At 33.2% G+C, this 18,035-nt stretch overlaps 1 protein-coding gene across 1 annotated transcript; it reads right to left on the bottom strand.

Moving 5' to 3' along the window:
* Nucleotides 1-13,706: 13,706 nt before the first annotated feature.
* On the bottom strand, nt 13,707-14,501 carry LOC127129259 (uncharacterized). Its single transcript, XM_051058502.1, has one exon. The coding sequence runs from the start codon at nt 14,359-14,361 to the stop codon at nt 13,927-13,929; it is 435 nt and encodes a 144-aa protein (XP_050914459.1). The 5' UTR covers nt 14,362-14,501; the 3' UTR covers nt 13,707-13,926.
* Nucleotides 14,502-18,035: the final 3,534 nt, after the last annotated feature.

Below are 18,035 nucleotides of genomic sequence, written 5' to 3'. Positions count from 1 at the left end.
AGTCTTTCACAAGGATAAGGCATCTTCAACTCCATAGCTCTCTTCTTCACCCAAAGAGTGTAAGCTTCCAAAGCTACACAATTGCACGGACCAAGCTCGAATCTTCCTTTCCTATGCACATTATGCCAAGCATGCACAATCTTCTACTTCAAATGTTAGGGATATTTACCCTCTTGATAGAAAATACCTTATAACAACATGTTATTAGGTTTGTCTCTCAAGGGGAACCCAAGTTGACGACGAGCCAAAGCAGGGTTGTAGTTAATTCCTCCTTGTGTACCAATGAGAGGCATATTAGAGAATTCACCACAACTATCAATAATCTCCAAAATGCTCAAAGACGGATCATACCAAACTATATCATCATTGGTTAGAGACATAAGTCTCTGAGACCACCTTATACATTGTTTGTTCTCCACAAAAGCAGGAGTCTGAGGCAAGTGCGAAATAAACCACTTGTACAGAAGAGGAATGCAACAGACAATCGTTCCACCTCCCTTAGAATTCCTTAGATGCAAAGACAAATACATATCATCCAACAAAGTAGGCACAGGATTCCCAATCAAGAAAAGTCTAATGACGTTAACATCAACAAAACCGCCAATGTTAGGGAACAAAGCTAATCCATAGATGAGCAATACAAAGATAGCTTCAAAAGCATCCACGCTACCAGCTTGAGCAAAAGTAGTAGCTTCCTTGATGAGGAAACAAGTTGGCAACCCAAATAACCCTCCTTTCTTCACCCAATGAGCCTCTATCTCAGACTTCTTCAAGTGAAGAGCTTCAACAATAATACTAGATCAGGGAATCTCCTCCAATCCACTAAAAGGCACTCTACTAGAAACAGGTATCCCCAAAAGATGAGAATACTCCTCCAAGGTAGGCACAAGCTGAAAATATGGGAAAGTGAAACAATGATAGAAAGGATCATAGAACTGCACTAGCACACTCAAAAGTCCTTCAACCACATCAGCAGAAAAGATGGACAGAAGCTTCCCATGACGTTGTTTGAAGTCCAAGGGATCTAATGCAAAAGATGATAGCTTCCTTAACTCTTTCAAGTCAGGACATCTGAAACTGTACTTCTTAGTGTTCCTTCATCCACAATCCATGGTCTGAAAATATTTGCAAATGATACCTTAGTTCCTTGAAATTTTCGTGTGATGAATGTTATGATGCGCATGAATGCAACAATCACAAATAAGGGATCACACACAAGGCAAACAAAGGTCAAGGGATGAATCAAGTCATTGTCAAGATCAATCATCCATTTTGGTGGATTATATCTTTCACCTTATCAACACCCAAGTTCCATTGATATTGACAAGACTTGATTGGATCAACCAAGAATCAAAGGTTTGTTGCAAGTCACGAGCATGGAGTCTGGGTAAGAACCATCCAAAAGGAGTGAACTAAGGAATAAAACATGTAGATCATGTTCTAAAATGTTCCCAGAGTCTTAATTCCATCTATCAGATATTATAGGTTAAGATGACTGACTCATCGACCCATAATATTCTCAAGAGAAACTCGTCTGAGTGTAGTATCACGTAACAACTATTATCAAGTCTACACTTGAACAGTTTCCGCACTACGTCCTAAGTAGGCCAAGATGGGTTAAATGTTCTAAGGTCCTCAGCGTCTCGGACTCAATTAGAGATAGTAATGCCTAACAACAAATACTTGTGTGACATTTCCAAATCCAAAAGAGTCTCCACTGAGCAGATGGATCTCAAGCCAACTTGTTAAGGACTACTCCACACAAGTCGAACATGACTATACCATCCTCCTATCTTAATTGCACTCAAGTTCGAGTTAGAACTTATCTCACCACTCAGAGATCACCAAGCACAACAAGCAGATTATATCATACATATATATATACAAACATCACATATATACAAATACATTCACACAAAAAGTAGGCTAAACCCACTGGAGACTACTCCCCAGCAGAGTCGCCACTTAATTTCTGTAGCGGGAAATTCATGATCATCAAGCTATTGACAAGCTAGAAATCAAATAACAAGAGTCGCCACCGCGCTTTTATTGTTTCCAAGGGAAAAGGGAAAAAGTACGAACAAAACCCAAAAAGTAAGAAGTTTTCAAATAAAAACTAATAAAAGTAAGAGATCACAGGTAAGGGGGTTGGTTACACAGAGGGAAGGTGTTATCACCCAAAGTGTCCTAGGTACTCCTAGGGAGCCCTTTTTGTGTGCATATGTATTTTTGTACAAAGTGATGTTTACAAACAAATAGAATGGGGGGATGAGGAAAAAATTCATTAATTATATTTTTGTGTTTGACAAGACCTTCAGACTTGTGCCTACGTACCAACATAAAAATGAGGGATCAAAACCTCGTAGTTCGTGATACAAATTTCAAAATGGATGCATTGCTTTTAATAAAAATTAAGTTTGAAAGGCACAAAGGCCTAAAAATGGTTTGAATGAGTTGGTTCTTTTTGGCTTTTTGAAAGTTTAGGTCAAGTATAGTTAAGTTTATTCACAAGTTTGATTTAATAAAATAAGTTTGAAAATGCAATGGCATAAGGCCAAAGTTTCTATCTTTTTGCAAAAGTGGTCAAAGTTTAGAACAAAAGTAGTTCACACAAAGAAGATTTTGAAAAATGGAGGGAGAGATTTTGAAATTAAAGAAACGGGGAGAAGATGAAGAGGCTACCCTATGCACAAAATTGAAAAGTTTAGAGTTGAAAAGATCTTACCAAATGGGTAACAATCCAATAGACAAGAATGTCAATAGAAACCCAGAATTCCCTTGGACTTTTAGAATCAAGCAACACACCAATGCACAATTATATTATCTTGAAGAGCAAGACATCAAATAAAGATGGCCTCATCCAAGCTTATCCATTCCATGATCTTCTTCAAAATAGCCCATGCAACAGATGAATTCCATAAGTCACAGGTTCAAAATAACAGCTACACAATGATCATCTTGCAGATGAACTCAGCGATGTTTTCAAAGATGTATCAGATGAATTTCAAATTGCAAGCACTTGGTTCTTCAACAAGTTGGCATTGTCCAAGTCCATTAGCATAGGAAGATTTCCTAGATTCTAAGTCCATTTGTCCAAGATCAAGCCAACAGTCCACTCAAAAGTTTTTTAGGGTTTTTGTTATTATTATGTACATTAGTGGTCAAAGACCACACAACAAGCAAAGTATACATAAAAAAAATATATCACACAATATGGTCCAAATGGGCAAAGTGAAAATTACATTAACATAAACAATTAGAATGATATGAACAATGACAAATGAAATAGAGTGCTAAAAGTAAATTGCTTTAAAGTAAAGGCTTGAAATTAAAAGTTAGTAGTTAATAGGTTAAGAGTTAGAATTGTTTTGTTTTTGCTTTTCATTTCAAGATATTATTTGGAGAACACTTAACCCACTTATCACAAGCATGGATCCTTGAACCAAAACATCTTCCAAAGGAAGGAAAGAAGACCAAGTTTCCCCACAATACCATGAAAGAGGGGAGACTTACAATCTCACTAACTAGAATGCTTATGCCTTTTATGTCATAAATTTAGCGTTATGTTAAGCAATCATAATTGGACTTATGTAGAAGTCACAACTATTTGAGGTCGGGCAATAGAATTTTGGTGTTAATGCATGTTAGAGACATGGTATGATGGACTATGCTTATGAAACATACCACACACAAAAAGAATATGCAAAAGGTGTGGCCTAATCTCATCCATACTCATATCAATTTTTCAATCAACTAGCATTAGGACTTTGAGATGTCATACGTCAAGTGGAATGAATGAATGAAGAAGAGGAATGAGATGAAGTGGGAGGGGGATGAATGAAATTACAAATTGGTCAAAGGAGGACTTTTACCACATTAATATCATTCATTAATTTTGGGAGATGGAATGTACATTCCACCAATCCCCTAAATCCAATGGTATTAATTTGACAAAGTCAAATCAACCTTGACCAAGGCCTAACAACAAGAGTCAAACATAAACAAAGTCATCACCATTGGTCAACAAGTTCATTTGGCATTTATTCAATTTAAAAATACTAAAATAGTGCATTTAAATTAAATATGGTTTGTCCAATTCTTAAAATCTCATCAAAACACCAAAGAAATAGCCATGAGATTTATCATAGGTCAAACAAGGTGAAAGGACCTTGGAGAAAAAATTTCATAATTTTTGGACATTTAAAAATATTTTTAAAAAATTAAAATCAAATGCAAAATAAATTAATTCATGAAAAATATTAATAATGATCCAAAAAATAATTTTAATTCAGAATATGAAAGAGAAAAATACTTGAAAATATTTGGTGAAAGTCCCATATTTTTTGGATCAATATTGAATTTAATATGAATTACTGAAAATAATGCAATAAAAATGAAAATTCAGAAAGTCAAAAATACGTGGACCATCTGATCTCCCTCATTAATTGAGGTGGCAGATCAGATGGTCCCTAGCGCGCATTCCATGTGGTCATTAGTCAACTGCGATACACATGTGGTAATAAAAACCAACGCCTAAGATTAAAACAAAATGAATGGATCATGTGGTTCAGAGTCTTGCCAACGCATCGCCGGATTCAGAGCTCCGGTCATCTTCTTCGGTGGACCTCACCTGACTGGTCCACCATCAACCATCACCAAAATGAAAAATAAGGACATGATCTTAAAAAAAAACGGCACTGAGCTCGAATCTGGCCTCAATTCACTCTAACTCCAAGCATATTGAGAGATACATGGAGTTGAAATTTGAGGTACATGAACTGAGTTACTTCGATTTGGCCTCAAAGCAACTCAATCTTCTTGCCTACATTGGTAGGACTTCAGACAACCAAAGAATCAATAAAATTGAGCAAGAATTTGAGAGAGTCGAAGAGTTCAAAATTTCTGGAAAATACCTTCAATGTAGGTCTGGATTCAATTAATCTTGATCTTGCTTTTGCTTGATCTCACTCCACTTGCTTGCAGAAGAAGAATTAGATGCTTCAAAGGCTATGGATTCCTAGAGATTTGAATTTCAAAACAGTGGAAATTCAACCTCAAATTCAAGAGAATTTCTCAGGCTTATCCTTTGTAAAGTGAGGGTTTGAGATGGGGGGTCAAAGCTGGCGCGAATGTGTGTTCATTCCTGAGCAATTGAAGCTCTATTTATAGCCAAAACAGTTGATAATTACATACTTCAAATCACTTTCCAATTTTGGCAAATGGTGATGTAAGGGTGCATGGGCATGCACAGGCCCATGAAATAATTGCTTGAGGTCCAGAAATGAATATTGGATTGCCTGAATTAAGCTTGGATTGCAAGGTAAGTGTGCATTGATGTTTGAAGTTTGATCCTTGCCAAGTGATATCACCCTGTTCATACCATGCGCAACCTATGCATTCCTTGTCCAAAATGTATGAATTTGAGCTCTTTGGGAAGGTGAGATCAAGAGGAACAACTTTCATGTTCAACACCTTTTCATTTAGAGCTTTGGACTTGGAGAAATTTAAGGTGGAAGTTTGGACATTTTTGACATATCAAAATTTTTCTAAGTGTCAAACCATATGTCTCAATATTCCACCTTGCTTAACTTTTTATATGAGCTTCAAATGAGAAAAGTGTCTTCATCAAAGTTCTAGCTCTCTTAAATACCTTCAAAATGGTCACAAATTTCATGTCATTTGGATTTTGAATGATAGAGTTATGCATTTTTGAAGTTTGGAAAAATCACTTGATCAATGGTATAGGTCAAAAGTGACCTATAATGTAACCTCATATCACATGCTCAAAAAAGTTGAATTAGATCTCACTCCAAACATAAAAGTTGAATTAGACACATTGAATTTGATTGTGCAACTTGGAAATATTTCATCATATAAAAATTGAGCAAGTTATGGCATTGGGAAGTTGACTTTCAAATTAGGGTTTAGACAAAATGACCTATCATGTTTCATCATACAAAACGATTTTCCAAGAAAAACTAGATCTAGGTCTCAATACTAAAGTTGTTTTTAATTTCATTTATAGTAAGTTTTCTCTTGGAATCATTTTCATATGGTGAAAATTGTAGGAGATAGGGTCTAGGGAGACCCAGTTTTGATCAGATGAATCCATTTGGCCAACCACCATCAACCAACTTGATAACTTCCAATTCTCTTGGCTTTCTTGGCTAATGGTAGATCATATATGCATAATATGATGAATTTTGAAGTGTCCCTTGAGAAATTTGATCAATTGGTGAGATAGTTTGTTGGAGAAGTTACTCAAGATACCCAGTCAAACTAGGGTTTCCAAGGCAAATCACCCTCAAACTCTTAAAGAAAACTTGATCAAAATAACATGTAGTAATCATTGGGACTCATATATGATGCTCATAACCATTCTTGAATTAATTCTTGGTTGTGCTCCTTGTTCATGAGGGTCTCAAACCCTAGATGTGAACTTGATGAATCAATGAGATCATGCCCTTCCTACAAAAGAGTTAGATAAATGCAAAGACATATTTTTGGTATTTTGGTTAGTGAAATGATAAAATACAAGTATGGTATAATCACAAAGTGCTTGGTGATCTCTCCCAAAGCAAACCCAATGAAAGAGGGGTAAGGAGGATGCCAAGACATGATCCCAATGCTAATGCTTATGATGGAATTGCATGAGGGATCTTAGGGTCAAAATTGGGGTCTTACAGTCTTAACCAAGCACTCTGATGCCACTCTGATGAGAAATTAAGACACAATAATAGAGAAATACGCAACGGATATAAAATTCCCTAGACTTTTAGGAACCTTGAGGATCAACAACAAATATAAGACACAAATCGAACAAATAAAGGCACAAAAGAACACCAATATTTTTAATGTGAAAAAACTCTCAATATGAGAGTAAAAATCATAATTCATCCAGACCAAAGAAATAACTCCAATATAATTAATTAAGGGTACAAGAGAGTCTTAAATTGATTCACAAACTAGTGCTAATAACCGAAAATCATAAAGCAAACTAGCTTACAAATAAGAATAAAAAAGCTGAAAATTTTATCAAATTTGAAGCTTCAGTGCGAAGCAGATAACTCTAAACTCATATGTTGTTTTGATATTCTGAATAGTCAAAAGTTAGATATATGTGTTACAAACATACCCTTCAAATTTGAGCTCGATCCAATGGTTAACAAATCAGGAATTGTTGATTTAGTGAGACTGATTGCAGAAAAATAGGAATGAGTTTCTCTCCTCTTTTCTCTCTTTTGAATCCTTATTTTCTCTCTATCTCTCTCAACTCTAAATTGACCCTCTTCAGTTAAATAAATAAGACAAATGAACTAATCATATTTGGATATTTCTCCATATAGGAATGGAGCCCAAACCCAACACATTAACCTCACAAAATTTCTTTGAATAAGTACTACAAGATATGAGAAATGTAAAAACTTATCAAGATATTTTCTATACAGGTTGCAAAGAAAGAATCCAAATGGATCTCAAATAGTTTAAAAATTAGAAAAAAATTGGATTTTCTTATAGATCAAAGAATTAGTCACTGATTTTATGTGAGATTATTCCGGATATATGTATTGAATTTATTATGAATCAATTTTACATGTATCTACCTAAGCTTGTTGAAAAGAAAGAAAAGTAGTTTGTGTTGTTAAGTAGATGAATAATAATAAGAATGAGTTTTATATTATGTTCCTTTGATTTTGGATAGACAAATATGATTTTAAAAGGAAGCGATTTCTTCATGCATTGAAAGAAGTAAAACACTAATGGTTATTGAAAGAGTCAAAACAAAAGAAGGAATTGAGACTTCTTCCTTACACATATAGTTATAGAAACTCTAATGTGTACTTATATATCATATGTATGTGATACTAAATGTTGATCTCACATAATCCTATAAGACAAAGGGTAACCATGCCAAAGGTCATATGGCTTGTATCGCTTGGGAAGATAAAGATGAAACATCTTATTCATCTTCCAATTCTTGCTCAGATGATGAATATGAAAATATGCGTTTGATGGCGCACAAAAAGGATAAATAGTTAGAGGTATATGATTCTGATTTTGAGAGGCTTGTTAACATTATGGAAGGAAGGTATTTTTGGTCCTATTTTTTCTTTTAAAGGAGAAGGTTTCCTGGGTATGAAAATGTTATGGAGGAGTAATTACTATTATATAGTCAATGTTTATTCGTCGTGCAACCTAGCTAAGAAGAGGTTGACATGGAAGTAAATATCTATGTTGAAACAGAAGTTTGGAGATGGGGAATATTATATTGGATGGGATTTCAACTCTATCATTTGCTCAAAGGAAAGGAAAGGTAGTTTGCTTGTTAATAGGGCGATTGAGATGAGAGAATTCTCTTAATTTATTGAGGAGATTCATCTAATTGATATGCCTTGTAAGGGAAACATCTCCAGATGGTTTAATAGCAAGGGAAGTTTATGAGTATAATAGATTGTTTCTTCGTGTCTGAAGTCTCGATAGATAGGTGGGGCATTTTAGGTCAACTGATTGGTAAAAGGGAGGTTTCAGATCATTGTCCAATTTGGATTCTGATCAATACCGTAAACTGGGGGTCCAAAACCTTCTAAGGTCCTTAATTGTTGGTTTGACAACAAATATTTCACTGGATTTGTTGAAAAATAATGGAAGAGTATGAGGGTGGAAGGGAGAAATGATTTTGTGATTAAGGAGAAATTCAAGATTCTTAAAGGGAGCCTTAGTAAATGGAATTTGGAATTTTTTGGTAAAGTTAATTTGGAGGTTGAGGAAAACAAGCCCGAGATCAACACTTTAAACATTTTACTTGTGAGTTGTAAGGAGGACCAAGTGTAGGGTTTGATGGCTAGGAGAAGCAAGGCTATTAATTCTTTGTGGAGGAAGTTAAAGACTCAAGAGTGGATCCTCATCCATAAATCCATAGTTAAGTGGAATAAAGATGGTGATGTGAACAACGCTTTCTTCCATAACTTCTTGAACGTGCGTCACATGCGCAACTTTATTGGATCAATCATCTCTGAGCATGGAATAATCGAATTGACATGGGAGGTTAAGCAAGAGGTTACGAGACATTTTTCAGATAAATTCTTGGAACATGATAATTGTAGGCCTATATTATAAGGTAATCGTTTCAAATCTATGTCTAGTATTGACTTTGGTTTTCTTGAGGAACATTTTTCTGACTTGGAAATCAAATAGGTTGTTTGGGTTTGCGAGGGTTCGAAAAGTCCAGGCCCGGACAAAATAAATTATGTTTTCATCAGGAAATGATGGAGCTTTATGAAGGAGGATATAACTATATTCATCTAAGAGTTTCATAGTAAGGCGAAGCTTTCGAAATCCTTTACTTCATCCTTTCGGACTTTGGTTCCAAAGTATAATAATCTTATAAGTTTGGATGGCTACAAACCTATATGTTTAGTTGGAAGCTTATACAAAATTTTGAGTAAACTTTTGGTTGGACAACTCAAAAGAGTTCTGGGTTCTTTGATTTCGAGCAGTCAGTTGGGACTTTCTTAAGTTTATGTTGTAGAGAATGAGGTTTGGAGCGAATTGGTTGAAATGGATGGAAGCTTTAGTTTTCTCTAGTTAGATTTTGGTCTTGGTTAACAGGAGCCCTACAAAGGATTTCTAAGTCGAAAGGGGTTTGAGGCAGGGCGACCCCCTTTCTCATTTCCTCTTTATCATTGTTGCAGAAGGTCTGACGGGATTGTAAGGAAGGCTTCAGAGCTTGGTCAGTTCAAGGGGTTTTCTTTTAATGGTGCTTGCAGTGTTAATATACTATAGTTTGCAGACAACACTTTTATCATAGAAGATGGGAATTGGAATAACATTTGGGGTATTAAAGCTATTTTGAGAGAGTTCAAAATTGTCTTCGAGTTAGGGGTAAACTTCCACATGAGCATAGTTATTGGGCTGAATTTAAACTTTAATTTTTTGGTTGTAGCAGTAAATTTTCTCTTGTGTAGGGTTGAAGATTTTTTTTTCTTTTCTTGGTATTCCAATTGGATCCAATCCTATGAGATTTAATACGTGGAAACCGTTTTTGGGTAAAGTTAGAACAAGGCTAGCCAGTTGGAAGGGAAAATTGCTTTCCATAGGAGGGAGAATAATGTTGATTAAATTCGTCTTAGGGAGTCTCTCATTTTTCTTTATGGATTTTTACAAAGCTCTAGTGACAGTGTGGAAAGATATTGAGAGCATCCAAAACAGGTTTCTTTGGGGAGGTTCGGAGGAAAAAAAATGATTTATTGGGTTGCTTGGAATCAAGTTTGTAAACCTTTTCGGTTAGGTGGTCTTGGAGTGAAGAAGATTGAAGAGGCCAACATTGCACTACTGTAAGAAGTCGAAATTGAGGATTTTAATGGAGAAGGAGGATTTTTGGTTGGATATACTTAAGGTTAGATATGGAGATTTAAGGAAAGCTATCATGTTAAGGAGTAACAAAAGTTCAAAGAAGAAAAGTTCTACTTGGTGGAAGGATCCTATCAATTCTGATTATAGTATGGCAAATTCGACTTTTTCTTTTTCTAGCAATGTTAACTTTAGAGTTGGTGATGGTATGTCTATCTCCTTTTGGTATGCTATTTGGGTTTGTAATTGTCTTCCGAAGGATATTTTCCCAGACTTGTTTTCTATTAGTCATAAAAAAATAGGGGTGGCAAAATGGATGGATTGGATCGTTAATGGATGGATCAAAACAATCCATTAGTCCATTAACAATCCACTAAAAGTTTTTTAAAAATATTCAATCCAATCCATCCATTAAGAATAAAATCCATCCAATCAATCCATTATCATATTTTTAGTGGATGGATATCCATCCATCCATTTTTTCTGAAAAAAATCACTTATTTTTTTCAAAAAGTTTTTTATTTTTTTTGAATAAAATAATATCAGTTTTTCTTCGAGAAAAATCATTTTTTTTCAAAAAAAATATATTTTTGTATTTTTGAAAAAAATTATTTAAAAATTGTTTTTTTTATTTTCGAAAAAAAAAAATTATATTCGTAAAAAAAAAAAAATCGAAAATGAAATCAAAATTTGGTATTTTTCAAAAAAAAATATTTTTAAATTTTTGGAAAAAATCAATTTTTTGTATTTTAAAAAAAAAGTATATTTTTTTTCGCAAAAAATAATTTTATTTTTATTTTTCAAAAAAAAATTGATTTTTTTTCGAAAAAAAAATTTAATATTTGAAAAAAATTATTTTTTTTAAAATTAGATAAAAAAATTCATTGGATCATTAAAATGTGTTTGATGAATTGGATCAATCCATGCTTATAAATGGATGGATTGGATCAATCCATTAACTTAATTTTTATGTAATGGATGGATTTGATGGATTTTTTGATGGATGGATTGGATGAATTTTCTCTTAATGGATCCATTTGCCACCCCTATAAAAAAAGATGTACTAGTTGGTAATATAGGTTACTGGTAAGAAGAAAATTAGTATTAGGGAGATTTTGGTATGATTGGGCAAGAAGGAGTTTTTTCGGTAGGAAGATTGAGTCACCTTCAACATGTGTTGTGTAAAGGAGTCTCATCGTTAGGAGATAAATAATTGATCATTTGGAAACCTGATCCGCTGGCAGGCTATTTGGTTAAATATGGGAATGTAGTTTTAGAAGCGGTTTGAGTCATCGATGATGTGGACGTTACCTTAAAGAAAGCTTTTTGTTCAGTTTGAAAAACTCATTCTCCTTTCAAAATCAAAACATTTATTTGAAGGTGTTTTCTCAATAGAATTCCGACGAAGGATCAACTTCGAATAAGAGATATTCTTTCTTCTCCCCATGATCTTCCTTGTGCGCTTTGTTTCCAGGTTGAAGAAGATTCGTGTCATCTCTTCTTCAACTGTAGGGTGGTGGTTATTATTTGGAAAAAAATGGTCGATTGGATTGGTATAGATTGGGTGAATGTAGTCTTGGTTTGGATGAGTTTCTCGAGTTGGGTTAGTGTTGAGAAGTTTAAAAAGGGAAAGGAAGGTATTAATTGGATGGCGATCGTTTGGAGCCTTTGAAAGATTACAAATGACATTTTACTTAATGACGCTCATTGTATATTTTCAGAATTACTTTGGGACATTAAGTTGACGGCTTGGAAATGGTCGTTAGAAGGAGATAATTCTCATTCCAACGATAACTTTTTTTAAAAAAATTGGTAGGATCCATTGACTTATATATTATAATTTCAGTTGGTCTGGATTCTTTTTATATTATTCCTTGTTTTAAAAAATAATATTATTATTATTTTAAAATATATTAATATGGATGAATTCGGTTATCAAATGTTACAATTTCAAACTCTTATTAATAAGGCACACCTAATAAAGAAATAACAAACACACAAAAATACAAGAAAATATTCCTAGACAAAGTTGTACAAATACACCAGAGAAAACGCATCATTTCCCAAACCACAAACACACACATAATTCCTAGACAAAATGTACAAAAAAAGCAGAAAAAATGCAGTATTCAAGTTCACACTATACTTATTACAGAAAATAATATACTATGCTATCATTGCTGGCCCTAGTGATAAGAACTGGTTCATGCTTTCTTTCAATGGAATCCAAAGACAACATCTCCAAGCGTAAACTGGAAGGAAGAATCATATAGGAGACAAATGAAAACCATTTGAAATATATGAATCTTGATTTTGTTTGTTTACGTTAAGAATAAATCAATCAGAATAAATTCTCTTCCTTTATTCTGTATGTTGCACTAACATGTTATTCTGGTACAAAAGTAACTGGTCGGTGCAGTAAAGTTAATGAAATATTTATACTATTATAACCGTTTATATCTACTTGGTTGAAAACTTTTATCTTTACACGTTAAAATTTGATCTTAAAATATTACTTAACAAGATTTAAAATTCTATGATTACAGTTTCTTTAAGATTATAAAAAATTATATGTATCGATAAAGCTGACAATTTAGTTTTTACTATAAATTTTGATCATATTTTCTCAATTATAAAGATTTGTAACGTAACAAACAAACCATCATGAGTGTTGAAGTGAGATCTACTCTGCAATATTATTTGGAAATAATTCATTCGTTTTTTACATTAGTGGTATTTTAAAAAAATTAACACAGTCTCACAATTTTAACTCACATATTGATATTTTATTTATATTTATTTTTTTACTTAAAATTAATATGAAAAAATAATTTAATATTTTTTAGACTAAAGTAGAAAGTTGTTGTCGAATAAATTACAAAGAAATAAAGTTGAGATATTGAACGTAAAATAAAAAATAAATATATAAAATACTGAAATAAAATTGAATGTAATAGTTTTTTAAATATTTATATATATATATATATATATATATATATATATATATATATATATATATATATATATATATATATATTAACTTTCAAAAAAATAATTATATTAGACCTATTGAAAATTTATAGTTCTAATGTAAAATTTAATTCATATACATTATTATTATAAAAAAATTACAATAATTAAATCATTTGAGATACTTTAATTTTTATCATAACTATCAATTAAAAATTCTTAACAAAAATTAAATAATTCGGAGCATCTTAACTATATCTTAGATAAGGATAAATCATAGAAGTTAGATCTTAACAATTTTTGTGGATCCCTTCATTAAAAGGTGGATAAATATCTATCTTCCACTATAAAAAAAAATTGTGCTAGTTACTGTTTTGTTAGTAGAAGTTGAAGCTATAATCACTTTATTATTTCAAATATATCCTCACCAAACAACAACAAGAAACATTTAAAATCTCACTAATGAAAAAATAAAGTATACAAGGTTAATGCATAATTACCAAAAAGATATGAAAAATTATACTCACAAAAATTTGGAAGAAGTTAATTGCACCCCTTTAAGAATTATACGTACAGTTACACAGAGAAATTGATACAAAAGTCGCATCATTTCGTAGTTTCGTGATTATTATCTCTTCGAATTTTCTTGGCGCCATGTGAATCTGAAAATGGAATAGGCTGAGTTTGGAACAATAATTCAACTTCTTTTGACAGATCAAGTGGTAACTGTCTGCAGTTGCAGTGTACTGCTCTTCTTTTCAGAGATTGTTTCGTTTTCTTTGGTGCAGGTGGACATGTGAGCACTGTAATCTTGTGGTCCAATGTTGTTGGAGTTCTGAAACCATCTTCATCTCCTTCTTCATCTTTTTCTTCAAGTTTTTCTTCTTCCGATGAAGATGACGCTGATGCTGTTGATAGAGTTTTTGAGATTTCTTCTGTTTCTATCTTATCATTATCAATATTGATATCGTTTTCTTCTTTGTCATTTTTTATAAGAAAGAGTTCTTCTGGATTTGGTGACATGTTGGAGAAGTGATGCATGAAGCTAAAGAAGAAAACAATGAACTAAAAAAAGAAAGAATAGGTGATAAAGAGAGAGAGAGAGAGAGAGTTATAGGTATATTATATGTTACAGTTGTCTATAGAGAGAGATCTTAGAGTGGAATATAATAGTAAGAATAATAATAATCAAATGAAAATCAGTTACACATTTTGTTTAATTTAATGATTTCCCTTTGGCTTTACTTTTTGGTAGTGCACTGTTTCTCTTTGTTTTCAGTGTATTCTCACAAAAGAGTGGAAGTTGTAAGATGCACTGGATCCTATAATTTCGGTTCATATCATGTAATCATGATGTAGTGTGTTTATTTTCACTATTACAACCAAAAGCTACTCCATATATATAAAATTATATTTGTTTCTATAATTATAATTTTTAATTTAAAAGTTAGGATTTACTAGTACTATGTTTTTTATTATAGTATTATTTTTATATTAAAATTTAATATTTATTTTACTTTTACTTTAGAGTGTGTTTGGATAAGAGATTTAAATGAGAGAAAGTGATTTTTTTTGTTGAAAATATTTAAAATGATTTAATCAAAAATAATTGTTTTGATTTTAGAAATGATAAATTGTGAAAACGATGGAAACTTATAAAATATTTTGTTAAAATTAAATTTTAACAATTTAAAATGACATCTCAAAGTAAAACATTTAAAAAATTTAAAGCTGGTTATATATTTTGAATATTTCAAATTGTGATTCCTAATAATTTCAAAAAATTATAAATTGATCCAAATAAATTTTAAAGTTTACAAATTGGTCACTATTTTTTAATTTATCCAAAACTATAAAAATTTATAGCACGAGTTTAAAAATTTAACACTGAATAACTTTAACTCTGTATAAATAAAAAATTTAAAAATGAAAGAAATTCAATTAAAATATTTATATTATATAACTTTATATTCTCTCTAATTTCCGACCACCTTATCGATACACGTCGTTATTGTTTCGAAAGGAGTATACCTCACTATTTTGGATTGAGATATCAAAGGAATTCTATGTTATAGGTTCAAACTTAAATATTTTCTTCATTCAAAAAGAAAATTAGATATTATCTATCAACATTTTACCTTCTCTTTAAAAATTAACCACAAATATTAGTTTCTTTTAATGGCAAAGCACATATAAAATATATTACAAAGAGAAAAGAGTATAAGATACAAATAAGTGCATCAAAGGTGTATTAAAATTTTAAAAAAAATAGTTAACAAAAGATAAACAAGAGAAAAAGAACCAACACTAACCTAAAAAACACAAGATAATCTCCCATTCGACCAAAAAGCCCACCCTAAACATCAGACACATCACCCTCTAAAAGAGCATGTTGAGAGAGGTAAACACGGTCACCTAAAAAACAAAGAGGATTGTTGGATACATAATTTATTTCTAAAATTGCAAACACAAAAAAGGATCTTTTTCCCAGTCAAACAAAGAAACGACAAAAATTAGAGCCGGAGCAATAACCAACTTTCAAGACAACCAAATTACCGAATTTATCTAGTGATCTATCGACCTCCTATACCAACAAAAAATAATTTTACTACGCATATTCCAAATAGTCTAAACTATAGAGTGCAAAATTGAAACCAATCCAAAGAGAGGATTCTTACCAAGACCAAGACCCCGAAACATCTCAAACACTCCTAAGATCGAGTTAGTAAGAGGTTTAGGAATACCCACCCACTCAAGGACCTTGTACCAGAGCATGGAAGCAACCTCACATAGGACAAACAAGTAGTAAACAGATTCCACACGTCGTAGACAACCCATACACCCCACACTCGAACCTGCAACCACTATTAGACATATGAACAAATTATGCCTGGTTGGAAGTCTATCTTGTAAAAGCTATCAAGAAAAATCAAGCAACTTATAAGGCCCCCGACTCTTCCAGACTCTCGCCAACTGTTGAATCACTCAGACTGCCATTTCTTTTGAACCGGCCTCCAGCGATGAGAGAAAGGCATAAGCATACCGCATTGAAAAGCCTTTAGAAGGATTAGGAATCTACTCTCATACATCTTCTCGAATTGCTTAGCCAACCTAACTTGAGAACGACTTAACTTCGCCAGAAGTTCTTCCTCCCAAACAAAGAGGGAAGTTCTCCACCTAAAATCTCAAACCCAAACATCTTATACCCAAATCCCACCATCCCCATAACAAGAGACTTTGGCTTTTAGATGAGAAACAACCTCTCAAAATAAACACACAAAAGAGACTACCTTGTCCAAACATCATTACAGAAAGATGTAGTCAAACCATTCCCTACCTTGACACAAGAAGAGGCGAACCAACCACATTGCTGATTACATGGGGAACCTAAAAGAGAAATGACTCTCCACCAAACAGAAGCCTTCCAAATGCTAGATAGCCTACCACCTCTATGGGAACTACACACCTAAGCACCATACTTAGATGAAGCAATATCCTTCCACGGGAACTAATTCACCCTAAGAATCATCCACCTTCACTTACTAAGTTGCGCCAAATTCACAAGCCTAAGATCCTTAACTCGTAACCCACCAACACTTTTTGGTTTGCACACATCTTCCCACTTCACTCAGCCACCTTAGACCCCCCTTTTGAACTACCACAAAGGAACTTCCTATGCATCCTAATTAACTTCTTCAAGAATTTACCCAACATCTTTAGGAAAGAAAGTAAGAAAGAAGAAGTCGTGTTCATAACTGAATTCAGTAGGACAACCCTTCCCCCAAGATTACAAACATACTCCTCCAAGAAGCAAGTCTCAAGGACACAACCTTCACCAAAGGGTCCTATGCCCTTCCTTCCTATGATTGGCACCCACCGATAGTCCTAAATACTTCAAAGGAAGCCTATCTGATTTATAATTTAAGAACCCTTATACAAGATTCAGTAACTCCCTTCCCACATTAACCACATTAATATAACTCTTAGAAAAATTAACCTTAAAACTAGAAGCAAGCTCAAAACCCCTAAGAATTGCCTTGATAGACAACAAATTGCCCATCGATGAGACCCTTATAAAAATAGTATCATCTGCATACCAGAGATGAAACACCTCTAAACCTTATGAGCGAATCTTAAAACTCAAATACACTCCCACCGAGACTGCCTTCCTGATATAGAAATTGTGTCCCTCCTTAATCGGGAAGCCATTAACCAAGACCAAAAGGCTACCTAAAAAGGTACATGCTTTAATCTAAGCCCGCCACCTCTTGTCAAACCCAAATCTTCTCAACATATACCAAGAAATGACCAACTGGCAGAGTCATAGGCCTTCTCAAAGTCCAATTTAAACACTAAACACTCCATCATGGAAACTCTGGCCATATCAACCACTTCATTTAAGGCAACCACTCAATCAAGAATGAGCGTAACCTTAAGGAAAGTAGACTATTCCTGAGAAATAGGAGAGTTCATGACACGTGCTAGCGTAGATGCAAATACTCTGGCCACAAACTTATACAAAGACCTTATAAAGGAAACGAGTCTAAAGTCTCCCAACTCCAAGGGAGAATCAACCTTCAAGATAAGAGTGACAAAGAAGGACATCAAACTCTTAAGAAAAATGACGCTTTCAAAGAACTGGTCAAACATCCAAAATATTTATGCCTTCAGTAAACCCCAAAACCTCTTGCAAAAGAAAAAATTAAAACCATATG

This window comes from Lathyrus oleraceus, chromosome 3 (genome assembly GCF_024323335.1).
Source record: "Lathyrus oleraceus cultivar Zhongwan6 chromosome 3, CAAS_Psat_ZW6_1.0, whole genome shotgun sequence".
Taxonomy (NCBI): Eukaryota; Viridiplantae; Streptophyta; class Magnoliopsida; order Fabales; family Fabaceae; genus Lathyrus; species Lathyrus oleraceus.
This window is presented reverse-complemented; position numbering and strand designations above follow the sequence as displayed.